Genomic DNA, 27999 nt, shown 5'->3' on the forward strand with positions numbered 1-27999 from the left:
CCTGCCTAGCAGTGTTCCTATCTCATCCAAGACAACTCTTGAGGTCGTATTGATCCTCTTTCCTCTATTCTGATTGCAGATTGAGAGTATCTTAGCCTAAAATTATGGACAAGGTGTGTTGGGGTTTTTTTCCCTCCATACGATTTTAAGTTTCTTAAGACTACGTCTCGTACTTCTCTCCTCCACCCCTACTCCCAACAGATCTAGAGAAATAGCAAGAGTCTAATGCTTATTAAATATTAGAAGTGTATTCTTTTGGGGAGAAAAACTCACTTCAATGGCAGATGAATGACAGCATTTCAGAGCTATTGACCTACGAATATGCAGCTATTTTATTAGCATTCTCTTCAATAAATACTCATTGAACCTTTTCATGGTATATAACACTTTATTAGGTAATAGAGTTTCTGTAATAAGGTTTTATAATATTCAGACACCTCCAGAAATTGAAAATCTGTTTACAAATCGAGCCATGGCCTAGATACATTTCTAGACCAAACAACACAGGCATGGGTGCATAAATAAGTATCCTCTATATTAACTGTGTAAACACAAGTGAAGGTTGGGTGGGCATAATGGTGAGATGTCAATTAGGGGAATGTATTGAATTAAACAGAGTGATTTCCCTGGGGTAGAGGATTTCAAGTAGGTTCTGACTTACAATTATAAAAACTGAAGACTGGCCCAGTAAGAACAGCTTGAGTTCAGGATCAGAGACAGAAGGCACAGAAAGGCAGAATGGGGATAAATCCAGAGATGTAGGCTTAAACTAGAAAATAGGTTCAATCCAAGATTTTGTTCTTCCCTCATCAAACTAAGTTATTTTCATATCTATAAATATATTATGTGATTTGCTCATATAATAGCTAGCATTGACATAATGGTTACACTTCTCATTTTGAGTTTTAAAATGCAAAGTAAAACCGTCGCATGTGCAAAACATTACTTTCTTCTTACCTCCTGAATTGTTCTGCCTCCCCCCCCGCCACTCCAACATTTCTGCCACCTTTTCTTTTCACCTGTGCACACCAGTAACATCCACCCCACTTGCCTGCCATCGCAGTTGTTGACCACCAACACTTGAGCTGTAGCTGGATTCCTTGATACAGTTCAGTGTCCCCGGATTATTGGTTATTGGTGGAGGAGGAGGAGTGGGATTACGAGAAAATGTGTTCCAGATACAATGCCCAGTTTCTGCTAAAATGGGAGCTCCCCCATCAATGTTTCTCAACATGTGGTCCCTAGAACACCTGCATCAGAATCACTTAAAAATGCAGATTCTGGGGCTTCCCTGGTGGCGCAGTGGTTGAGAATCTGCCTGCCAATGCAGGGGACACGGGTTCAAGTCCTGGTCTGGGAAGATCCCACATGCCGCGGAGCGCCTGGGCCCGTGAGCCACAATTACTGAGCCTGCGCGTCTGGAGCCTGTGCTCTGCAACAGGAGAGCCTGCGATAGTGAGAGGCCCGCGCACCGCGATGAAGAGTGGCCTCCGCTTGCCACAACTGGAGAAAGCCCTCGCACAGAAACGAAGACCCAACACAGCCATAAATAAATAAATAAAAATTAAAAAAAAAAATGCAGATTCTGGGAGATGGGCCTTATTTAATTCACGTCTATGGGAATCAGCCTGAGAATCTACATTTTAAGCAAATTTCCCAGATGAGTCTTATGCATACTGAAATTTGAAACTTCCTGGGATATGTTTTCATCTTCCTCTCTTCTTCCCTATATTTCTCTTTTATTTTTCTTACCCCCCCACCCTCACCATCTCATTTAACAAGACAATGTGCATGAGGCATAAAAATTTTCAGATGCTAACTGCATTATGTCCCTTGTCAGGCTATTTTCACCTTTCAGGGTTTCATTTTTCTCTTATGTAAAAAGAAAATTGCCTACTTCTCCAGTCACTGCTTAGAATAAATTATTAAAATGGCATTAACCACTTAGGAAAGGCATACACACAAATAATAACTATAATAGAAATATAATAGAAGTAATCCCTGTTTATTAAGAACAAGATGCAGTAATGTTGGTATATGGCTTATAACAGAAGGTAAGTTAGTCTAGGGCCAGGACTAAGGAAAAGTGAAGAAATCACTTGCCTTAGGTGCAGGCTTTAAGGGGATGCCAAAAATTCAGTAATCAAGATAAATATTTTATTTTAGAATTTCAAAAAAATCAAAGTCAATTTTAAAAATCCACAACTAACAAAATACCAAAATTTTAAATAAAGACAAGATCAGTGTCATGATATTTCCTTTTGTGTCTGTGTCCAATATGGCTTTTTGCCATAGCACTGTTACTGACCTAAAATGTTGCATTAAAATATTGTTTTTTTGTTTGTTTTTTGATGTGGACCATTTTTAAAGTCTTTATTGAATTTGTTACAATATTGCTTCTGTTTTATGTTTTGGTTTTTTGGCCTCGAGGCATGTGGGATCTTAGCTCCCCGACCAGGGATCGAACCTGCACCCCCTGCATTGGAAGGCGAAGTCTTAACCACTGGACCGCCAGGGAAGTCCCTAAAATATTGTTTATGTTGATTACTCAGATTTTTTTATGCCACCTTAAACGCCACATCTGATGCAAGTGCCTCACTGCACCTCACTGTAGTCCTGGCCCTGGCTTATCTCCAAGCTGAATCATTTCAGTGTTTGATTAATTAAAACAGAACAGTCCATTGTTATCCACTTTCTGCCAGAATCTCCACTTAAACTTTTAAGTTACATTTGTACAAATACTCTCTTTTTTTTTTTTTTTAATTAATTAATTTATTTTTAGCTGTGTTGGGTCTTCATTTCTGTGCGAGGGCTTTCTCTAGTTGCGGCAAGCGGGGGCCACTCTTCATCGCGGTGCGCGGGCCTCTCACTGTCGCGGCCTCTCTTGTTGCGGAGCACAGGCTCCAGACGCGCAGGCTCAGTAGTTGTGGCTCACGGGCCTAGTTGCTCCGCGGCATGTGGGATCCTCCCAGACCAGGGCTCGAACCCGTGTTCCCCGCATTGGCAGGCAGATTCTCAACCACTGCGCCACCAGGAAAGCCCCCAAATACTCTATTTTTGATATAAATATTAGGAAATGTCCACATTTTGAAAACGTCCATATGGATGTCAGGGATTCAGCTAAGTCTCAGAAACATCATTTTGCAAATAACAGTGTCACCTAAAGATTCTATGAGGTAGAAGAAGAAGTAACAAGATTGTAAATCTAGTGTTTGTGGCTCATATCCCGTTTTTCTCCACATGAACTGGAAAACTAGGAGTCAACAAAAAAGGAAAAACATTCAAATAGATCAGAATCAGCCTGGCAAAACAAGGGATCGCGGAGGGAGATTTTTGTATAATTAGATGTCAGTTTGCATTTTGAAATATTGCCTGCTGCATCCCACTCAATCGCCAAGTGAGATGAGAGGGAATAGTCTCTCTGCAAACCCAGAACTGATAGCAGCACTTGTTGGCTTCTCCGTGAAGGATGGACTGTAGATCGGAAGGATCAAAGCACATCATTTTCCCCAAGGCAATACAGTTTTGCCAATAAATTCAGCTGGACATTATACTTTCCCCTTTTAAGAAAAGTAAATAACAATAGCCAAAATGAAGCTGTACAAACTTTTGAATTTAAAAGAGGAAGGAATTTTAGAGGTCATCTAGTTCATTCTCCTCCCTTTACAGAAGAGGAATTTGATGCCCAGGCAGATGAGTGGTTTCTCAAGGTCACTCAACTATCAAGTGACTGACAGAGCTGTCACTTTCTTCCACATGATGCTGGGAGCAATTGTTAGGTTGAGAAACGGGGGAATGGTGCAATAGGAAGTGGTGCTGATCTCCTGTTCCTTGTAGGCAAATGGCTTAGAAGTCTTTAGATCTGATGTCATGGGACTGGGAAGTGGGGAGACATCCTTGTATAAATGCTCAGGACCAGGTGAACACATAAGTTTCTTAGTATTCCAAGAAATACTTTATTTCTTTCTTCCCCATTCTACCAATTATACAAATGCCAAATTTACTGAATCAGAGTCTACAGGGGTAGAGCTTGGACGTAGGGATTCTAAAACATACTCCCTGGGTGTTTTTGATGTTTGATTAAACATAGCGGCATTAGAGATTCATTTCTTTTTGACAAATATATCTTTATCAGCCAATAGCAACTTAGGGAGAATTAATTCAAGGGTAAGCTTGAATGGATATGTAGAATGAAGCATAAGAGTCCTAGAAAAACAGTTTATGATAAGGCAAAAGAGGGGAATTCTTCAAAAGCAAATACTGCCTCTTTTCAATTTTGTTCAGTCAGTGTAAGAATGGGAGGAGCTTAGATCCATAATTAGCAACCCTACAAGGAATTTTCTTTCTCTGCTCATAATCAGACTAAGCTTTTGAATGCCCCACTTGGAGCTACTTGAGAATCTTATTTATATGATGGTGTTGTCATGGAACATAATACTACATTATTCATCATCACGGAGTGGTTTCAAGACAAAAATTGGTTTTTATCTTTTTTCTAACCTCAGATGTAGAGAGTTGAGTTAATCACACTCCTCAGGTCATAGCAGGTTAACATTTATTCCTGGTTCCTAAGAGGCTCCTTTCTTGTATTTATTTCCTTTTATTCCCATCTCCCCTCTTCCCATCACCAAATAGGCATACATTCTTGTGTGTTTGGCATGAGTCCTTCTAAAAGTATTCCACCATACTATGAATGTGTTTTCTGCTTTCGTATATCTTACATTCCTCAACTGGGTCATTGAGGTGAGAGGAGAGAGAAAGAAGAAAGAGCTTGATAGATGCTTCAATGCATCTTTCAAAAGACAGACATTTGTGAGGATTATTGGATGCTGCCTTTCAAAATGCTTATCCTCCTTCCTTAGTTTTACTTGTTTGTTTAATACCATATGAATTTCACTTGTTGATGTGAGCATGGTGCTCCAAGAATGCAAACGAGCAAACCCCATCTAGCCCACGTACTTGGTTCCTATTCTGCATTGCCCCACATTGCCAGCTACTTACAAATCAAAAATACCTTGTACTCAGGTATGTATTTGAAAACATGAAATTGTTCTACAACCAAATGTAGTCACCAGGAAATAAAAGTTGGAGTGGCTGAACAAATTGTATGCTGGCCACTTTTTCTAAGTCTCTTCTGAGTGTAAATCAGAGTGATTTTAACAACTTTATAACTTTGAAATTAGAATCCATCTGAAAATAGTTGGGAGAATGTACTTCATCAACATTTTATAGAGTTAAAATTAGCAATTACTCTTAGGGACAACAAATAAATTTGGCTTTCACTATTTTTCTAGTTTTTTCTTAGACTAGAATTAAGTCGAAACCACCATTTCTTTCAGGGGGAAAGTGAATATAAAGACTTTAAATGTCATCAAATGTAACATCAGAAGCAGTGGAGATATTTGGCAAAGAAACATTGTAAAAAATCAATTTTGAAAGGGCAAAAGACCATGTAAAAGAAAATCAATATGGAAAGAACAGGTAGTCAGAAGTGGCAATAAATTAAAAGTTCAAGTAAAATCAACTTTCTTGCCGTCAGACTCTTATTCTGCACATCCCTCTTCTGGGACATATTTACCTGCCTTCTCTATTTCATATCAATTCCAACTAGCAGTGGGGTGATGATGTAATGAACCTGGAGGTTCCTATTCCATTTGAAACCTGGAGAGTTGGTCTTGCCCCGAAGAACATCAGGATACTGATTTTCAACAAGACATTTTCTCCTTTTCTCTTCTGAGCAGTTTCTGGTTTTGACTCTCACAATCAAAATCTGACAACCTCAATTGCTCTGATATTTGAGTCTTTGTGGCCTGTTCTTCTCATCATCGTCTTTTATATACCTGACCTTCTTCTCAGTAATTGGGTCATCTTCTGCCTGTAGTACGTTTGGGATTAATTTCTCCAGCAGGGCTTGCAGGGTCGTTTCCTGGCAGCCATATCGCACCCACCAAAGCTGTCAGCTTTGAATCTTGACCTGGTGTTCTGAATTCTTAAGGGAGCCTTAGGATTGCTATTTTCTTCTCATGTTACTCTTAAGTCTGTTATGCTTTCTGTGTGCTTTGACCCAATACAACACAATCCCTTGTCTAAATCTATCTTTGTTCCCTATTAGTGGCAGTAGCTTGTAATAGGGTAACTACACGGGCAAGATAAGAACCTGCCAAAGGACCAGATAAAATTACTCAGAGCAGGTACTGGCTTCAATCTCACTGATGTCTCCATAATAACTATTATGTGTGTGTGTGTGTGTGTGTGTGTGTGTGTGTGTGTGTGTATACACGTACAGCATTGCATTTTCAATTATTCCAGACCAAGTTTTAAAATATTATAACAGAAGAAAAGAATGAAAATCACATTATTGTCAAAAGTTATACCTTCTGATGTGAAAAAGCAATCATCAGGTCTGGAATCTTTATAGGAAAGCTTATATTCTCTGTATTTTTGAATACTCACAGATGTTAAAACTTTGCATCTGCTACACAATTAATACAACTTCTTTGACTTTTGAAAGAACAAATGACAATACCTAAGCTTTGTTCCAGTGAATTAATTATAGCACCATTCCTTATCTGACAGTCACTCAAGGTTTCACAGCAGTTCATCTTTTAGCTTTCAAAACGGTCATTGGGACAAATGTCTAGTATCCAGATTTTGTAGTTGACGAGAGAAGTTGACTGGAAAAGTTGGATGGAGGTTGTTTACTGGATGTGTATTCTCCTCCAGAGTCAGAGAGCAGGAGGGAAGCTGGCTGACTCTGTCCTTCTGCCTCTCGTAAGATTATACGGCAGTGGTCTCCAAAACAGTCAACGAGTTGAAGAGGAGGATGGTTTATCCCCAAGGTCTTTGGGAAGGAATATTTTACTGGTGTCTAAAAAGAACCTTTCTTGCTTTACCTCCTTCACTTCCTTGACTTTCAGTGTAACCACCTAATAGTGGCCACAGCCATTGACACAACTGTCTCATATGCCCCTAACCACATTAAGAGAGATTGTACTGGTTTTTAGACTCCTATTCTTTCTTCTTCTTGTATGTGTCATGTTTAAAACCATAATGGCAATTACAAAATTATTTTTAAAAATTAAGAACATCTATAACATAGTCCTGGGAAGGATTTTCCTAAGCTAAAGGCAGTGATCATAAATGAAAAGGTGGATACATTTGATGACATGAAAAATAAAAACTTAAGTACATTTGAAAACTATCATGGACAAAATGAAAAGGTAAGTTAAGTGGAAAATATTTGCATTATATTAGAGAGAGTTAATATGTTTAATATACAAAAATATCTTTTAATATAAATAAGAGATATAAACTTCAATTGAAAAAAGAAAAAAGCAAAGGTCATGAATAGGAGATTCATAAATAAAAGCTATAATACATGGTCAGTATGCATATGAAAAAGTGCCCAGTTATGCTAGTAATCACATAAGTGCATTTGAAAACGTGCTGTGCTTGTCAGATGGACTAAGAGTTCTTTAAACAGCTTTCTCAGTTGTTGAGGGTGCAGGGAAATAGACGTTCTCATACACTGCTGAGAGAAGTTTGAATTGGTATAGCTTATTTAGAGGTCAAATTGGCAATACATGTCAAAAGTGGACCTGTGAACCCTACTTCCCAGAATTTATCCTAAGGGAATAATCATGGATATGCATAAAGACACATATGAAAAAAATCTTTTCCAGGAATGTTTAAAATAGTAAAAAAAAAAAGTGAAAAAACACTGTCCTAGGGGAAATGAAATGGTTTTAGTGATCCTTGATCCTCTGGAATCTGAAAGCGTTTGGAAGAAATGTCTACAAAGGCCTTAGAGGTATTTAAGATTCCCTGGTCTTGCTCTTTTCCTCATATCCCAGGAATGAGACTCCAATTTGGCTAAATTACCTCTGTAGGGAGAATATTTTTCTGTCATTAGGACTGATGTTAAAGATAAATATTTAATGTATAGAAAGATGTTTGTGATAAGATACAAATTGTGTATACAGTAATATGGTCACATTTTAAAAAATCTAGAAAAGTATACTCTAAATTAAAATTTAAATCTCTGGTGGTGGGTTTGAGGGTGGGGCATTAATTTTCTTTCTTTTTATGTTATTTCTCAAATATTCTATGTTGATCTCATTACTTTTAAAAACATTCGTTGAAGTAAATATACATCTCAAAACATATTATAAACCTACAGATCAGTGAATTTCTGCAAACTGACCACACCTGTGTAACTAGCACCCAGCTGAAGACATAGAACATTATCAGTCCATTTTGTACTCACTTTAAGTCGTTACCCTCCCTCCTCACCACTACTACTACCGCCCAAGGTGATGACTACCCTGACTTCTAAAAACATGGATTAGTTCTACATGGTTTTGTACTTCATATAGGTAGATGAAATCATACAAGTTACAATCTTTTGATCTGGCTTCTTTTGCTCACTATTATATTGAGATACATCCATATTGTTCCATGTCATTGTAAATCATTAATTCTTATTGCGGTATATTATTCCTTTGTAGGAATTAATATATTACAATGTATTTACCCATTTTGCTGTTGGTGAGCATTTGTATACTTTTTAAGTTTGGGTCCATTATGAATAGTGCTTCTATGGACATTCTAGTGAATATTGTACATTTGGTGAACATATCTGTGTATTTCTGTTGGATATATACTTATGAGTGGAATTGCTGGGTCTTAGACTATGCATATGCCCAGCTTTAGTTGATATTATCAGTTTTCCAAAGTAGTTGTACTAATTTATACTTCACCAGCCATGAATAAGTTTTTTTTTGCTCCACGTCCTCATCAAGCACATTGTATTTTCTGTCCTTTTCATCTTAACCATTCTGTTAGAGGTAGTGGTATTACACTGTGGTTTTAATTTGCTTCTAACACTTCTAATGAATAATGAGGTTGAGTTTCTTTTTACATGTTCATTGGCCATTTGGATATTGTCTATTGTAACTTTAAGGTTTTTGTTAATTTTTCTATTGGATTGTGTCTGTCTTACTGATTTGAAGAAGTTTTCATATATATTCTGGATACGAGTCATTGTTGGACATATGTATTGCAAATATAGCGTCTCGCTCTGTGAATTGCCTTCTAAATCTCTTAATGAAGTCTTTTGATGAAAACATTTTAAATTTTAATATATTTCAACTTATAATATATTTCATGTTATGGTTAATACATTTTTTGGCTTTGCCAACTCCAAAGTCATGACAGTGTTCTTTTATCTTTTCTTTTGAAAACTTCATTATTTTTTCTGTACCATTTAGATTTGCAATCCTTCTAGAATTGATAAATAGTGTGAGGTGTAGGTATAGAGATACTGTTTTTCCAATATGGATAACAATCAACCCATTCCATTTATTAAAATGACTGTTCTCTCACTACTACCTTATTATCTGTCATCTTTGAAATGAATCAGGTGAATATACATATATATTCACTCTTCTGTTCCATTAGTTATTTTTTTTCTTGGGCCATAACCAGACTGTCTTAATTATTGGAACCTCATAATAGGCTACGATATGTAATGTTAAGTCATCCAGCTTTATTGTTCTTCAGAATTGCCTTGACCATTCTTGGCTCTTTGAACTTTCATATACATTTTAGAATCATGCTCTCAGTTTCCAAAACAAAATCTTGCTGGTATTTTGTTAAAATTACTCCAACTAATCTGTAGATTCAATGGAGAGAATAAACACATTACTTTTGTGATAAGAAAATGCAAAGGAATTTAAAAAATACTAAAACACTAATAGTTCAAGATTTTTTATCAATTTTGTTTTCCAAAAAGAAGGCATATCTTTTAAAGTTTCAATTATAGATGTATTCAAGGCCTATATACTTTAGATGTATTCTAGTAGATATATAAGTAACAGTATAATCTAGTCTGCCCATATATAAGTGCTTTAGTGAAATACTAAAATTGCAAGGTCTATTTCTTCATGTAAAAAATGTGGAGAAAGTACATTTGAACAGAAGTACATTTGAACAGAAGTACATTTGAACAACCTAAGATGAATTTTTGCTTTCTTGGGTTTGGCTCATCTTTAAAGGCCTCATGTAATAAGCATAGGGTGGCTGTATGTTCCATTTTCCCCGGGGCAGTTTCATTTTACATCTATTGACTGGGCATCTTCCGGTCCAACTTAGCATTTATCCTGGGCAAAAATGTTCTGATTTGGCTGATTCATCATATGGTCAGCCAATATAAGTTTGTTATTTTTCTACAAATGTCATGCCAATACATTGCCTGCCTAAGAAACAGTTTTCTTTGGGAATAAGTTATCCTAAATTAAAATTTCTCAAAAAAAATTTTTTTTTTAATTTATTTTTGGCTGTGTTGGGTCTTCGTTTCTGTGCGAGGGCTTTCTCCAGTTGCGGCAAGCGGGGGCCACTCCTCATCGCGGTGCGCGGGCCTCTCACTATCGCGGCCTCTCGTTGCGGAGCACAGGCTCCAGTCGCGCAGGCTCAGTAGTTGTGGCTCACGGGCCCAGCTGCTCCGCGGCATGTGGGATCTTCCCAGACCAGGACTTGAACCCGTGTCCCCTGCATTGGCAGGCAGATTCTCAACCACTGTGCCACCAGGGAAGCCCCTCAAATATTTTTAAATGTTACTTTTAGGAAAATTATCCTTACATATACTTGATTTTCCAGATATGTATTATCCACAAAGTTCCCAGGAAAAGTTAGGAAGAATACCCTATTGTGATACTTAGAATAAAAAGCTTTCTCAACTGGGAGAAAAGGGATTTAAGGAAGTTTCCTACAGCCAAGGATGAAGTCTAAATGAGGTCATGGCACGTTCACTTCAGTTCCAGGTAGGTGTTGGGAACAAAGGGAAGACTACTCCAAGGAAGCTGGATGAAGGTGTGTAAGCCAACATACAAGAGGAAGTAGAGGCAGCATGAGGTCATTTAGGGAAATTCTTCAAAGTAAAGAATGAGAGCTAGGCTAGGTCTGGAAAATTGGTTATAGGGCTGTAGCTTCCTAGCTGTGATGGGGGTCAAAGAGCTCCATCCTGCCAGTCCTCTGGGACAACCATGCCTTGAAGATAAAGGGGAATCATCCATGACCTGAGTAGAAGGTTCTGGGGCAGGCAGCCTGGCCTTGCATGTCTATTTTGGGGGTTGCAGCCTAACGGGGCCCCAGAAATGCTGGTGCTTGCTCACAGGAATGGAGTAATCAAATGTTCTTTCCATACCTAGTGGTGTCAGGGTAACATGTGTTGATAGCTGTGCAGCGGACCTCCAGACTAGGTCAGAGACTACTTTCAAACAGCTCCAATCTTTAGAGCAGTGGTTCTCAACCCTGGTTGCTGGTTAGAATCACCAGTTCAATCAGAATCAATAAGGATGGGACCCTGGCATCAGTATTTTAAAAAACTGCCCAGGTACTTTTTTAAAAATTTGAGGTATAATTGACATACAATGTTATATTAGTTTTGGGTGTACAACATAATGATTTGATATTTGTATATATTGTGAAATGGTTGCCACAATCAGTCTAGTTAATATCCGTCGCCATATGTAGTAACAAAATTTTTTTCTTATGATGAGAACTTTTAAGATTTACTCAGCAGCTTTCAAATATGCAATATAGTATTATTAACTATAGTTGCCATGCTGTATATTACATCCCCATGACTTATTTATTTTATAACTGGGAGTTTGTATCTTTTGACCCCCTTCACACATGGACCCACCCTGCACCCCCTGCCTCTGGTAACAACCAACTTGTTCCTGTATCTATAAGCTTGGTGTTTTTTAAAAAGTCTTACATATAAGTGAGATCATACAGTATTTGTCTTTCTCTCTCTGACTTCTTTCAATTAGCCTTTAAGGTTCATCCATGTTGTTGCAAATTGCAAGAGTTCATTCTTTTTTATGGCTGAATAATATTCCAGTATGTATACATACCACACTTTTTTAATCCATTTATCTGTTGATGGACACTTAGGTTGTTTCCATATCTTGGCTATTATAAATAATGTTGCAATGAACATGGGGTACATATATCTTTTCAAGTTAGTGTTTTTGTTTTCTTCAGATAAATAACTAGAAGTGGGCTGGCTGAATCATATGGTAGTTCTGTTTTTCCATAGTGCACCAATTTACATTCCCACCAACAGTCCACAAGGGTTCCCTTTTCTCCACATCCTTGCCAACACTTATTATTTTTTGTCCTTTTGGTAATAGCCATTCTAACAGGTGTGAGGTGATACCTCATTGTGTTTTTGACTTGCACTTCCCTGATGCTTAATGATGTTGAGCATCTTTCATGTACCTGTTGACCATCTGTATATGCTCTTTAGAAAAAGCTCTACTCAGATGCTCTGCCTATTTTTTAATCGTATTGTTTGTTTGTTTGTTTTTTGCTGTTAAGTTGCATGAGTTCTTTATATATTTTGGATATTAGCATGTCATCAGATAAATGATTTGCGAATATTTTCTCCCATTCAGTCAGTTGCCTTTTCATTTTGTTCATGGTTTCTTTTACTGTGCAGAAGCTTTTTAGTTTGATGTAGTCCCACTTGTTTATTTTTGCTATTGTTGCCTTTGCTTTTGGTGTCAAACTTAAAAGATTATCACTAAGATTTATGTCAAGGAGCTTACTGACTATTTTTTCTTCCAGGAGTTTTATGGTTTCAGATGTTACATTCAAGTCTTTATTTCATTTTGAGTTAATTTTTGTGCATGATGTAAGATAGTGGTCCAAGTTCATTCTTTTGCATGTGGCCGCCCAGTCCTCCCAGCACCATTTATTGAAGAGACTGTGTTTTCTCAATTGTATATTCTTGCTTCCTTTGACATAAATTAATTGACTATATATGCATGGGTTAATTTCTGGGCTGTCTATTCTATTCCATTGATCTATGTGTATACTATAGCTTTGTAGTATAATTTGAAATCAGGCAGTGTGATGCTCCAGCTATATTCTTCTTTCTCAAGATTGCTTTGGCTCTTTGGGATCTTTTGTGGTTCCATACAAATTGTAGAATGGTTTGTTCTATTTCTGTGAAAAATATCATTGGCATTTTGATAGGGATTTCATTGAATCTATAGATTGCTTTGGGTAGTATGGACAATTTTAACAATATTAATTCTTTTAATCCATGAGCATGGAATATCTTTCCAATTATGTGTGTCTTCACTATATTGATGAAATTTCTTCATCAATGTCATACAGTTTTCAGAAGACAGGTCTTTCACCTTTTTGGTTAAATTTATTCTTAGGTATTTTATTCCTTTTGATGCAATTGTAAATGAGATTGTTTTCTTAATTTCTTTCTGATAGTTTGCTACTAGTGTAGAGAAATGCACAGATTTCTGCATGTTGATTTTGTATCCTGCAACTTTACTGAATTTATTTATTCTAACAATTTTTTTAGATTCTTTAGGATTTCCTATGTATAGTATCATGTCATCTGCAAATAGATGGTTTTACTTTTTTGTTTCCAATTTGGACCCCTTTTTTATCTTTTTCTTACCTAATTGCTCTGGCTAGCACTTCCAATACTGTGTTGACTAAAAGTGGTGAAAGTGGGCATGTTTGTTTTGTTCCTGATCTTAGAGGAAAAGCTTTCAGCTTTTCACCATTGAATATGATGTTAGCTGTGAACTTGTCATATATGGCCTTTATTATGTTTTTGTATGTTCCCTCTAAGCCTACTTTGTTGAGAGTTTTTATCATAAATGTATGTTCAGTTTTGTCAAATGCTTTTCCTGTGTCTACTGAGATAATTATTCAATATATTATTTTTCTCATCCTTCATTTTGTTAATATGGTGTATCATATTGATTTATTTGAAGATGTGGAACCATACTTACATCTCTGGAATAAATCCCACTTTTATCATGGTGTACGATCCTTTGACTGTATTGTTGAATTCGGTTTTGCTATTATTTTGTTGAGGATTTCTGCATCAATCTTAATCAGGGATATTGGCCTATAATTTTCCTTTTTTGTAGTGTCTTTGTCTGGTTTTGGTGTCAGGGTAATGCTGGCCTCATAAGATGAGTTTGGAAGTATTCCCTTCTCTTCTGTTTTCTAGAAGAGTTTGAGAAGGATTGATTTTAATTCTTCTTTGAATGAGTGAATTCATTAGTTGAAGCCATATGGCCCTGGACTTTTGTTTGTAGAGAATTTTAAAATTACTGATTTAATCTTTTTAAGAGTAATCAGTCTGTTCAGATTTTCTATTTCTTCATGATTCAGTCTTGGAAGATTGTATGTTTCTGGGAATTTATCCATTTATTCTAGGTTGTCCAGTTTCTTGGCATATAATTGTTTATAGTAGTCTCTTATGATCCTTTGTATTTCTGTGGTATCGGTTGTAACATCTCCTCTTCCTTTTCTGATTTTGTCTTTGTTCCCTCTCTTTTTTTTCTTGGTGAGTATAGTTAAAGGTTTGTCAATTTTATTTAGCTTTTCAAACAACCAGCTCTGGTTTCATTGATCTTTTCTATTGTCTTCTTAGTCTCTTATATTTATTTCTGCTCTTTCCCTGTAGTATTTTTGGGCTTCATTTGTTCTTCTTTTTCTGGTTCCTTGAGGCATGGAGTTAGGTTGTTTATTTAAGATTTTTTCTTGTTTCCTGAGGTAGGCATTTATCACTATGAACGTCCTTCTTAGAACTACTTTTGGTGCATCCCATTAATTTGGTCTGTTGTATTTCCATTTTTGTTTATCTCATGGTATTTTTTAAATTTTGCTTTTGATTTCTTCGTTATCCTATTGGTTGTTCAGTAGCATGTTGTTTAATCTCCACATGTTTGTGAATTTTCCACTTATCTTCATGTAATTTATTTCTAGTTTTACAATATTTTGGTTGGAAAAGATGCTTGATACAATTTCAGTCTTCTCAAATTTGTTAAGTCTTGTTTTGTGGCCTAATTTATCTATCCTGGTGATTCATGTGCACTTGAGAAGAATGTGTATTCTTTTGCTTTTGGATGGAATTTTCTGTATATATCTGTTAAATCTATCTCATCTACCATGTCATTTAAAGCTTATGTTTTCTTACTGATTTTCTGTCTGGATGATATATCCATTGATGTAAGTGGGGTATTAAAGTCCCTTACTATTATTGTATTGCTGTCTATTTCTTTCTTTTGGTCTGTTAATATTTGCTTTATATATTTAGGTGCTCCTATCCTGGTGCATAAATATTTACAAATGTTATATCTTCTTGTTGGATTGACCCTTTTATCAGTATGAATGGCCTTCTTTGTCTCTTATTACAGTCTTTGTCTTAAAGTTTATTTTGTCTGATATAGGTATAGCTACCCCAGATTTCTTGATTTCTATTTGCATGGAATATCTTTTCTTCCATCCCTGCACTTTCAATCTGTGTATATCCTTACATCTGAAGTGAGTCTCTTGTAGGCAGCAGGTAGATGGGTCTTTTTTTTTTTTTTTAAATCCACTTAGCCACTCTGTCTCTTTGGGTTGGAGAATTTAGTCCACTTACCTTTAAAGTAACTATTGATAGGTATGCACTTACTGCCATTTTGTTAATTGTTTTCTGGCTGTTTTTTAGTCCTCTGTTCCATTTTTCTTCTCTTGCTCTCTCCTTTGAGGTTTGGTGACTTTCTTTCTTGGTATGCTAAGATTCCTTTCTCATTATCTTTTGTGTATCTACTGTAGGTTTTTGCTTGGTGGTTACCATGAGGCTTTCATATAACAACTTCTATTTTTAGCAGTCTATTTTAACTTATTAACAAGTTAAGTTTGAATGCATTCTAAAGTGCTACAGTTTTACTCTCCCCACCACATTTTATGTTTTTGTTTTATATTTTACATCTTTTTATCTTGTGTATCCCTTAACTGATTATTGTAGTTATAATTTTTTTTTACTACTTTTGTCTTTTAACCTTCATACTAGCTTTGTAAGTGATTAATTCACTACTTTTACTATATATTAACCATTACCAGTGAGATTTATACTTTCATATGTTTTCTTGTTACTAATTAGCACCCTTTTTTTTTTTCAGCTTAAAGAAGTCTTTTTGACATTTCTTGTAAGGCCGGTTTGGTGGTGATGAACTCCTTTTAGCTTTTGCTTGTCTGGAAAATTCTTTATCTCTCCTTTAATTCTGAATGATAACTTTGCCAGGTAGAATACCCTTGGTTGGAAATTTTTTTCTTTTGACACTTTGAATATAACATGCCACTCCCCTCTGGCCTGTAAGTTTCTGCTGAAAAATCTGCTGGTAATCTTATGGGGGTTCTCTTGTATGTAACAAGTTGTTTTTCTCTTGCTGCTTTTAAGAATCTCTCCTTGTCTTTAACTTTTGACATTTTAATTATAATGTATCTTGGTGTATGTTTCTTTGGCTTCATCTTATTTGGAATCTTTGGGCTTCCTGGATCTGAATGTCTGTTTCTTCCCCCAGGTAGGGAAGTTTTCAGCCATTATTTCTTCAAATAAGTTTTCTGCCCCTTTCTCTCTCACTAGCCCACTTGATGTTGTCCCATAAGTCCCTTAAGCTGTTTTAACTTTTTTCATTCTCTTTTTGCTGCTCTAATTGGGTGAGTCCCTCTGCCCTGTCTTCGAGTTCTCTGATCTCTTCTTCTGCTTTGTCTGGTCTGCTGTTGAGCCCCTCTAGTGTGTTTTTCAGTTTAGTTATTGTATTCTTTAGTTCTGTGACTTCCGTTTGGAACTCCCTTATATTTTCTATCTCTTTGTTGAAGTTCTCAATGTGTTCATTCAGTGAGCCTTTTTATGATCATTACTTTGAATTCTTTTTTTTTTAACATCTTTATTGGAGTATAATTGCTTTACAATGGTGTTAGTTTCCGCTTTATAACAAAGTGAATCTGCAATACATATACATATATCCCCATATCTCCTCCTTCTTGCATCTCCCTCCCACCCTCCCTATCCCACCCCTCTAGGTGGTCGCAAAGCACTGAGCTGATCTCCCTGTGCTATGTGGCTGCTTCCCACTAGCTACCTATTTTACATTTGGTAGTGTATAAGCTGGGACAAAGTGAGAGAGAGGCTTATATACTTTGAATTCTTGATCAGAAAAATTACTTATCTTTCATTAGGTTTTTTTTTTTTTCCTGAGGTTTATCTTGTTCTTTCTTTGGAACATATTCCTCTGTTTCTTTATTTTACTTGACTGTCTGTGTTGGTTTCTATGCATTGGATGAAACAGCCACTTCTCTCAATTTTAAAGGGTTGAACTTTCTTGTTCAACCATGTCCTAGGTATTTGTTGTCTCTCAAACTTTTGTGATTATCCAAGTGGCCTATTTTATTTTTAATTGCTCCTAGTAGTTGAGGATGTGCTAAGACCAGTCAGGGTCCCAAAGGGGAGGATCTCAGTCAGCACCTTGATTCAGACTGATTGGAAGTCAGATCTTCAGGCAACAGGCATACCTCATTTTATTGCACTTTGCTTTATTGTGTCTCATAGATACTGAGTTTTATACAAGTTGAAGGTTTGTGGCAACCCTGCATCAAGCAAGTCTATTGGCACCATTTTTCCAACAGCATTTGCTCATTTTGTGTCTCTGTTTCACATTTTGGTAGTTCTCATAGTATTTCCAACTTTTTCATTAGTATTATATTTGTTATGGTGATCTGTGATCAGTGATATTTGATGTTACTATTGTAATATTCGCTTTATTATGGTGGTCTGGAATCAAACCTGCAATATCTCCAAGGTATGCCTGTATATACAGTCCTGTGGTACCACAAGTGTAAGCCCTGATGACCCCAGAGCCAGGTGATGTGGAAGTGTCCTCTGGGCAGCAGTTGCAAAAATCAGGTCTCCAGATGAGTGTATAAGCTCCTTTCTGGGAGATACTGGTGAACTGTAGCAAGCCAGAGGGAGTGCACAAAGATGGTGTCTCCTGGCCTACATTCCCTGAGACCACCTCTGTAGCCTCTAGATGTGTGCCAAACCTGATGCCTGTCTCTAAGACTGAAGTTCCAGGACTAGCAGGTAGGCCTCTTTTATAGAAAGGCTAGTCGTGTGTTTCAGTCTGTTGTCAGTTTGGTGCCCCGGAAGTGGTAGCCTGCCAAGAACTACCAATAGTCTCTCCAATTGTTATAGTCCAGTGCGACCCAGGGGCACAAGCTTCCCTGAGCACCAGAATCAGGTGATCAAGGGATATCCCTTGAGTGGCATTTGTATAAGCCAGGGCACCAGATGTAAAAACTGGGGTACCAGATGCATATAAGAGCTCCCTTGAGAGATGCTGGTGCTCTGGAGCACGGTAGACAGAGAGTGCAAAGTTAGTTCCTGCCCTCCAAGGTCTCAGGAAGGGTTTACTTATAGTCAGCCCTTAGATGTATGTTTAATTAGAAGACTACCCCTCAGGATGCAGCTATGATGATAAGCTAATAGGCTTCTTTTCAGAGAGTATGAGCTCCTGGATCTGTTGCCTCTTGCTGTGTCCTGGGGGTGGTAGCTATTTAAGAACTCTTTCTCCATTCATTACAGTCCTGGGGGACCCACACGTATAAACCCTGCTGGCCATCAGGGCCAGGCAATGTAAACAAGATCCCTGACAGTAGCCACAATAATCAGGGCACCAGAGAAGGGTACAAACTCCTTTCTCTACAGTACCAGTGAGCTGGGGCGAGGCTGAGGGAGATTGCGTGCACCAGCCTCTGTTCTCTGAGAGCCCCTTCTTAGGCTTCTATAAGTGTGCCAAACCAGAAGCCTGCCCCTCAGGCCAAAGCTCCTGCAAGCAAATAGGCCTCTTTCTCAGAAAGACTGGGGAGTGTGTTTCTGTCTGCCTTTTGTGCAGTGCCCTGGAAATGGTTGTCTGCCAAGAACTGTCTCTCTGATTGCTACAGACCCATAGGACCCAGGAACGCAAGCCCTCCCTTGGCCACCAGAGCCAGGAGATCAAGGGGAGGCCCTTGGGTGGCAGCTGCAAAACTAGGTCACCAGACATAAAAACTTGGTCACCAGATGTGTGTAGAAGCTCTCCCCTGGGAGATACTGGTGCTTAGGAGGGAGAGCTCAAAGATGGTACCCACTGGCTGGAACAAGGCCGAGGGGGAATGTGAAGATGGCACTGACTGAAAAAAGGGAAAAAAGAAGGACAAGAAAAAGAAAGGAGAAAAAGGAAAAGAGAAAAGGGAAATAAAAAGAAAAAAAAAAAACCGATGGCATTTGCTGGCTTTAGCAAGGCAGAGGAAGCAGGAACATGGTGACCATCAGCCTCCATCCCCAGGGAATATCCCAGCAAGCCCATTTAATCCATTACCAAGTCCTGTTGATTTTTTTTTTTTTTTGTCAAGGTTTTTGAATCTATCCACTTTTTCCCTCTGGGGTCATCATCACTATCTGGGCCCATCAACTGTTTTCTCTTGCTTGGGTAACTATAATATTTTCTGAATTTGCCCATATTCATGTGGCCACCTCCCTACTCTGCACCACATCTTTCATCTACTCTGAAGGCCAAGTAATCTTTTCATAAGTCAAATCTGTTTGTACCAGTGTTCTAGTTTAAAATACTTCTGCACCTTCCCTAGACCAACACCTCAGCTTGGTGTGCAAGGACCTTCGTTACCTGGCCCCAGGTTAGCTCTCCAGCCTTATTTTACGTTTCATTCCACCTTGCTCTTTCTGCTCTAGATGTACTGGGCTGCTTTCAGTTTGTTCTACCTGCCATCTTTCCTCCTTCTGGACCTTGGCACATGCAATCTCCTTTATCTGGAATGTTCTTCCATTTACTCCTACTCATCCTTTAGTTCTTAGTTCAAACATCACCTCCTCTCAGACTGCATGGGCCAGGGCAGCCCCCTATTAATGATGTTCATAGCACTGTTTCTCTTCTTTAGAACACTTGCTACAGTTACACTTGATCCATACCAGAGGTGGAAAAATTGACTTCTTATTAATCAATTTGTAGGTAAATATAATCAGTCTAAGAGCTCAGCTTCTAATATACTTATACATTTGAACTCCTAGCAAATGTCTGTTGTCTAACCAAAGTTCTTTGAAAACAGTATGTGCATTTAAAAAGGCTAGAAATAAACAACAAAACATGGTTACCTTTGAATGATAGGAACATGGAGGACTTTCCCCCACCTTTTTCTGCTCCTTGTATTTTCCAAAATTTCTAGAATGATATAAGTTACTTTTACATGAATGAAAAATGCAATAAATGTAAAACTGTCCAGATGGTATACAGAGAGATTATGACTAGAAATAAAACTACAGTGTGTAACGTGGTCTCTTTAGTTTTACCCTATATTTTCTCACGTGGCAAAAGCCAGAAAATACCATTCGTGTTTGTAAGCTTTTTAAGATGACCTGAGAGTTCAATGAATTGAGGATGTTACTTCCTTGATCGACAGATCTGACTCGTGTGGAGCCGTCTCTTGAATTGCTTGTGTTCCCTTCCACGCCTGGAAGGTGCGTTGGCAGTAATCTCAAGGAGCCAGGGCAGCTCCTTCCAGCTTCACACACAGATTCAGCTGTTGAGCTTCTGGAGGGGCTCCAGGGCCTGCTCAGGAATGTGTTCAAGCTTGCACCCCTACCCTGGCAATGCCGTGGGAGGAATGGGACTGCAACATCTGCCTTTGCCCAAGTCTTCATGGTTTGAAGTTCCCTCTCCTGTGTTCTGCTGCTGTCTCAGGCCAGGCAGAGGGCGAATGGAATCTAGGCTTCCTTATTATAAAGACTGTATAGCCAAGTCAGTAAGCATTTCGCTCTCTAGGGCTTGAGGTGTACCATATATACCTTTTGGTGCATCACCAAAAACCAAGTGTTAAAATCAGTATTTGCCTTAGGCTAAGGCCCAATACCATCATTCAGAATGACTTTTGAGATATGGAAACAGAAAATTGTATCATATTATGAGTTTAGGTATTATTTAATTATTATCTCCTTGAGGTAGTAATTTTTTTATTTTTTATTATTACTTTTTGCTCTTCTGTTCACTTTTTTTTTAATCTATTTATTTATTAATATTTTATTTTTGGCTGTGTTGGGTCTTTGTTGCTGTGCATAGGCTTTCTCTAGTTGTGGCGAGCGGGGGCTACTCTTCGTTGCGTTGCATGGGCTTCTCATTGCAGCGGCTTCTCTTGCTGCAGAGCACGGGAGGCTCAGTAGTTGTGGCACGCAGGCTCAGTAGTTGTGGCTCGCGAGCTCTAGAGCGCAGGCTCAGTAGTTGTGGTGCACGAGCTTAATTGCTCCACAGCATGTGGGATCTTCTCCGACCAGGGCTCAAACCAGTGTCTCCTGCATTGGCAGGAGGATTGTTAACCACTGTGCCACCAGGGAAGTCCGAGGTAGTAATTTTAAGGTAACAAAGCTGGCCTTTTGCTTTTGCTTCATCCTCAGAAGATGAGAAAAATTCCCAAGTAGAATTTTTCCCAAAATGGTTCATGCCTTAATGGAATTAAACAAATAAAAACTAAATATAGTGCTTAAAGGTTAATTAGTTTAATATCATGAAAGCAACTACACCACATAATTCTACAAAGATTAGAATTATGATATAATCTAATTTCTGTCATTATTTGACTTATTATTTATCTGATTATAAACATTTGTACCTCAAAATAAGTATATATTCTCTCTATAGTTACAGAGCTAGTGCTTGATTTAGTTGTCAATCAATTTCTTTATTTAAGTCACTGAAAAAAATTTTAGTAATTGTTCTTTATATAAAATTAACAGTTTCATAATTAACATTAATTATTGCAACATTTTATTCTTGCAATAAGAAACCTACATTTTTACTTCTGCTGATAGAATCTCAGTGTACTAGGCATATAAGGATATTTTCAATTCTGGTTTCATCTGAAATGTGAATATGTATATTTGGAATTGATATTCTGACACTAAGAATAAAACACATTCCTTGTTCTCATTATTGACATTGTCATACTATTTGTATATAATGCTAACTTGGACCACTCAGAAGATCAAGGGTGCCGGAAAAGACATTGCTCTACATAGACACACAATTATTGGGTCTTCTGAAGGCCAAGACCAATTTAACTAGCAGTTTTTGGCTGCAGCTGTACTTCAGTTGAATTAGTTATAGCAACTATTTCATTTGACCAAAGGTTTATGGAGCATCTTCTAAGTGCTAGGTGTCTAGTTGGCTTAGGATCTACAATAATGAATGAGAATAAAATAACCTTGTTTTATTTACCTTTAGGTAGCTCAAATGCCCCAGCCTATTTACCCTTTACATTAGCTAATTCAAAATAGTTCAAATCTCTACTTGATGTAAGAATTCCATTATTTTACCAGCTTGCCTTTCTTGTATGCTGTTTTGAATCCCTGAGATATCCCAAGCCAGTTGTTAATTAACATCTTAACCAGCTGCCTGGTTCTAGACCACTGCATCATTCTTTTGCCAGTCACTGACTTCCTTAAGTCCCTTGCTGCTGCTCTCCCATGGATGGCTTTAACCCCAGGTGCCATTCCAGACTCTCACACAATTCCTCCCAATAGGAAGATCAACTGTGGTGTTTGCATGATTTCACTGATGGCTTCAGGATTTTAAAAAAAAAGAAAAAAAAGGAAAAGGAAATATAGGTAGAGAAGTTCACAGTTGTTCCTGGATATAGAGGTTCTCTGAGGTCACAGACCAAAGTCCTCCATAGGCATTCTCTATTGTTCAGCCTTCTTTGCCCAGACTCAGGCCTGTCTCTGTTCCAGGGATCAGTTTACCTCCCCATGAAGGGAATGCCTGGAACAAGTGTCTCATACCTGCATACAGATCCCCTGTCCCCCACGCCCAGAGGCAGTCACAGGTTCATGCCTCTTTGTCTACTTCCTGCCCCCATCAATCTTGTGGTAAGACTCACAGCGGAACGATATTTTCCTTTTGTGGTAATCCTACACCCATCCACAGAGGTGTGGTCTTTCCCTAAAATAATTCATGACAAGAGCAGTACTTTTCCCAAAGATGAGTTTATTAAAGTGAAATGACCCCAAGTATGGGGCTGAAACAGTATAGTGCAGTTTGAGCTTCAGGGATCCCAGACTGTTCTTCTTTCTAAAGTAAGATGTGCTCACATTCTTCCTGTGGCTTCCAGTCTTTACCTCTGAATCAGCTGCCTTTTATTTAAATTATTACAAAAGACAATTGGATAACTGTGCAGTCAGGGCCAGTTTTAGAGAAAGTTGTTAAGTATAAAATTTCCTGACGTGTTGCATCCTGGTCATTTAAAAATCACTCCTTTAGGGACTTCCCTGGTGGTCCAGCGGGTACGGCTCTGCGCTCCCAATGCAGGGGGCCTGGGTCCGATCTCTGGACAGGGAACTAGATCCCACATGCATGCTGCAAGCAAGAGTTCGCATGCCGCAACTAAAAGTCTGCATGCTACACCTAAGGAGTCCACACGCTGCAACTAATAAGTCTGCATGCTGCAACTAAAAGATCCCACATGCCACAACTAAAGATCCTGCATGCCACAACGAGGATCCCGCATGCTGCAACTAAGACCTGGTGCAGCCTAAATAAATAAATAAATAAATATTTTTTAAGAAAATCACTCCTTTAGATAGTCACTGACTATCCTATCATGTCTTTTCCCCCAAAGCAGCAACTCAAGGAACAACTTTCTTATTCCTTGACCTGTACCAAAATATCTTATTTTCTCATGGATGTTAAATGTGTGGCCATCTAACCTGATAAAATAATATTAAAAAAACATAGGATACTTGGTCTGGTTGTCTGGACTTCTCTTACCTTCAGATAAGCCTGAATGGCTGTCATGGCAGAGCGCTGCCCACTGCTCTGTTTAAAATTGGATACCTCTGAAGGTCCTTCTGCCCTACGCAAGTGAAGCATGTAATTTAAGATAGTCTGATAAAAACACTTTAAAATAGAAAGTGAGATTTTTCTCTTCTTCCACTTAAACTCACTGTTACCTTCCCCTTAGCCAGAAAATTGACGTTATAAATGTTATCATCACCACGCATATTATTAGCCTAGAAATTATATCATCTGAGGTCAAAATTGGATGTTGAGACTCTGATATCTTGCTTCTCTACCACCTCCAGGTCCTTTTCCCAAGACCTCTGGAACTAAATATATTCTGGTTGCAAGTGGCTGCTAACAGGAGCTGAACTTATTTTTCTCCTAAGAAGGAGGTAGTGTGGTGAAACCTGCCCTAGGACTAATAAATTGGGACTTGATGGATGGAATGCACGCCCCACTCCCAGGCATTACATTCTCCCTAGAGTGGCCCATGAGCATGGTGTTGGAGGTTTGGGGGATCATCTGTGAGAATAACTCTGGGAGAAAGTAAAATAGGGATAAAAGTTATGAAGGGTGCTGGTACTCTGCAGAGGTTACAGGAGAATTCTAGAATAGCCATTCATTTCATTTTAAAGGTTTCTTTCTTACTACTAAAAATATATATATATATATTTAAATAAACCTAAAGCACAATTTATTTCTAGGACAAATGGCAATCAGAAAAGCACAGATAAGCTGGCTTTATCTTTTATAAGATAATACAAAGAAGTCATTTTTTAGATTTCAAATTTAAAAGGAAGCATTATGATGTATGTCCTGTTTCTGTGAAATACCATGTGTTAATTAGCAACATGGGCAAGTCCACCTACCTCCAAAGAAGCTAAATTTTCAGATGGAAGTGTCATCATTACTCAGTTGAGTCAAGGATTTTGGTTGCTTGAGTTGAAATATAACACTTAGATTTCAATGATTCAGTGAGATGATGCAAGGTTAAAAATTAGTTACTGGTTTTCCTTATGTTTTTACAATGGATTAGTTTTATAAACAAGGCTAAAATATTAATGACGAGTTTATTTTCAGAATTCTTTATCTGTTTTTTATTATTTAGTTCAGTAATTCTTATGATAAGTTTTAATAGTTTAAGAGAAGACACAAAGTAATATGTTTGAACATAACTTTTATATGACACTGATATTTTCTAAAGTTTTATGAGAAAAATGGCTTTGTGACACTGTAGTATTTTGGATTTAGGAACTACAGCAAAAATATTGATATACGTGCAGTTCAAATCACATTTCAATTATAACAGAATTATTTTCTGCAACTCAGCTATAGGAATTGCTTAAACCTTATTTATATGTAGTCTGAATAGATTTTAATGAAGAAAATGGCCTTTGTGGAGAGGTGAAAGGAATAAATTCATTTGGAAAATTTTGTGGAATTGAGTTCTTTAAATTGGTGGCATCAGGGTAAAGTATTTATGGAACAAATAGGTTTAACGTATCAAAATTAGTACTATTTTAACAATTCTCTGAAGGTTATTATTTAGCCTATGGTATAGTGCATAATGGCACTTTGCAATAGGGTGTGTGGGTGTAAATGAGTTCTTGGCATACCATATACATAGAATCAATATCTTTATGATTATACTCTGTACTATAATTTATTTTCTGAATTTTAAACATTCAACTGGTGAACCCTCCAAATACGGATTAGTCTTTAGTTTCTCCTTCTCTTCCATAGAGCTCCAAGCCAACTTGCATCAACAGAACTGCTCAAAGCCAGTATCTTTGAGTTTTTTCCCCAGGCAGAATCCATCACAAGCAACGATCCTTTCTTTATCTGAACTCTTCATCCCTCATAGCACAGTACTGTCCACCTCAGCCAAATCTTTTTCATGCATACCCCTTTTCCCTTAGCTTTTGCCCAATTATTCTCTGAATATTGTTCTCCTTTTTCTTCTGTGAGAGTATCTTTTTCTTTATTCGAGTTGAGAACTGAAAACATTGTAATAACCACACTGATAAGTATAAAAATGCTGGTAACATTGGTATTAACTAAAATGAAAAATTTATATATGTTAAAGTGGAACTGAGCAAAATAAAAAGCCAAGGCCATCTTCATTACCCAGGATTCTTCAGGTACTGTAAAGGCTCCTTTAAAATCTTTACTTAGGTTATAACTTATCACTATACCCTTATCTAACTAAGTGAAAATCAGCACTTAAAAGTAAACAAAATTTTATCTTAGTCTGTTTTACTCTTTTTCTATTTCAATTACTAGATTACCATATATTGTGTTTCTATTATTTTGTGTTTCAGATGTTCTGCATTTCAACCTCATCAGAGATTAAATTGATGTTTATGGGCTAATCTGGACAGCTAAAAACAGTTTGTTTCACTACATCTGTAAGAAAATATGTTCAAATTCCCACTGGCTGACTTATAAAGAGGCTTTTGGAATACAACCCAATGTAAGTTGCAGACATAATGTGTTTTTGTCTTTGTTATTCACCTCCTCCCCAAGTTAGGGCATGTATCTGTTGGCAGGTGTGCAGATGTGTGTGTATTATGTATACCTTGGTGTCTACACATACCCTTTTTCATAGTATGGATTCGTAACATCCTTTATTCCTTCCTTCAATAGATATTTGAATGCCTATTAGGTAAAATTTTCAGTTCTAGGCTCAAAGGTTATCCAGAAATGAGGTTACTGCCCCCACAGAGCTCACACTCTACTGGGGAAACAGACCTAAATCAAATAATTGTACAAATACATATGACGTGCACATGGTGAGAGGTGTTCTGAAGATAGGTCACATAGCACGATGTGAGCATGTAACCAGGGATCTGCCTTATCTCCAGGGTCAGACAGGTTTCCAGGAGAGGGTAATGCTCCAGCTCAGATCTCAGGGGTGAGCAGGAGTTAAAAGGGCAAAAGAATTGAGAGGTGATGGGAGGAGGGGCAAGGGTAGAGTGGAAAATGCTCCAGACAGAGGAAACACATGTTCAAAGATCATATTTGCTCAGTTAAGTGCTTTTGATAATTTTTTTCCAAGCGTGATCACTGAGTAGCTGGGAGATTTTAGCTTAAACCATACCATGAAATTAATCATAATCATACTAGAAAATAAGAAGGCATATATTTCACAAGCATTTGTACTTTTTTTTTTAGGTATGAAGTATTCCTTAAGCCCTGACAACTACCCTGAAGATGGAATTATGAATATGGCAACTTTTTTACGGGGCTTTGAAGATAAGGGAATAAAGAATGACAGACCTGAGGACCAGCTGAGTAAAGAGAAAAAGAAAATTCTGTTCTCCTTCTGTGAGGTGTGCAACATCCAGCTAAACTCTGCAGCCCAGGCCCAAGTCCATTACAACGGCAAATCTCACCGCAAACGAGTCAAGCAGCTGAGTGATGGACAGCCTCCGCCCCCAGCCCAGGGCTCCGGACCACCGCTGGCCAGCCCCAGCACTTACGCCAGCACAGGTAGGTGGGAGGGCCTGGGGGCCCATTTCCTGCTGGGAGACGTGCTTCTGTTCTAGAAAATGAAAGATTTAGAGCAAGGCTTATCTTTCCCCTTAAAACTACCACCACAATGTATATTCTTTTCCCTACAGGTAAAATCCAAGAGCTGTCTGTTACTTCTCAGGATACATTTTTTATTGTTATTAATATATATTATACTAGACACAAATATATATATAAACACAAAATTTGTCTATCAGCCCATTGACATAGTTCTGTATCTCCGTAGTTTGTGAACAGTCCGTAATATATTTTGAAATGTGTTTAAAATGGATCAGTGATATCAATTTTTTTCTCCTCTCTGCAGAATTAGACTTTCTTTGGCTTTCTTGCTCTGCTTTCCGTTGAGTAGCGTACTATTAGGTGGTATATAAAAAGCTCCAGTTTTATTTATAACATCCATGATGCAGGAAAGGAGCATTAATCTTGTGCGCTAGACGTGTTATATTCTTTTAGGGAGTTGGCAGCAGTGTGTCGGTGGTGTTCTAACAATAGGAACAGCCATTGCCAAAACCAACAAGGCTTACCTCTGAGCTCCAGCACCACCGCAAGCACTTTCCCTGCCTCTTGCCTCTCACCCTTTCCTGTGGGCTGGATAGAGGCAGAAGCTTGGAGATTCTCTCATTCTTGCATCTGCCCTGAATTCTAAACAGTTTTGCAAACCCTGTATCTTATCCTTGGGCAATGCTGCCTCCTTCATATTGCTGGCCTTTGGTCTGTTAGTTGTGACACAAGTAAAGAAAAATGTGAAATGTACTGTTTTCCATGGTGA

General features: G+C 37.9%; 1 protein-coding gene and 1 long non-coding RNA gene across 8 annotated transcripts in view; one reads left to right on the plus strand and one right to left on the minus strand.

Moving 5' to 3' along the window:
• Window positions 1–27999, plus strand: part of ZNF385B (zinc finger protein 385B) — a 424173-nt gene that overhangs the window by 79461 nt on the left and 316713 nt on the right. For 6 of the 7 annotated variants that reach the window (XR_014246181.1, XM_082397549.1, XM_082397551.1 and 3 more), the window contains exons 2-3: window positions 26018–26169; window positions 26871–27188. Coding sequence is in view for 6 of the 7 variants with exons in the window: in XM_082397549.1 (XP_082253675.1) it covers window positions 26873–27188 (316 nt within the window). In the remaining variant the exon portion in view is untranslated. Of the gene's footprint in view, window positions 1–26017; window positions 26170–26870; window positions 27189–27999 lie in introns of those variants that run through there. The other variant, XM_082397544.1, reaches the window with a different exon arrangement.
• LOC309631341 overlaps window positions 1–27999 on the minus strand; it is a 780796-nt gene that overhangs the window by 72481 nt on the left and 680316 nt on the right. The gene's annotated exons all lie outside the window — the stretch shown is intronic.

Source organism: Balaenoptera borealis (assembly GCF_965194805.1).
Source record: "Balaenoptera borealis genome assembly, chromosome: 6".
NCBI lineage: Eukaryota > Metazoa > Chordata > Mammalia > Artiodactyla > Balaenopteridae > Balaenoptera > Balaenoptera borealis.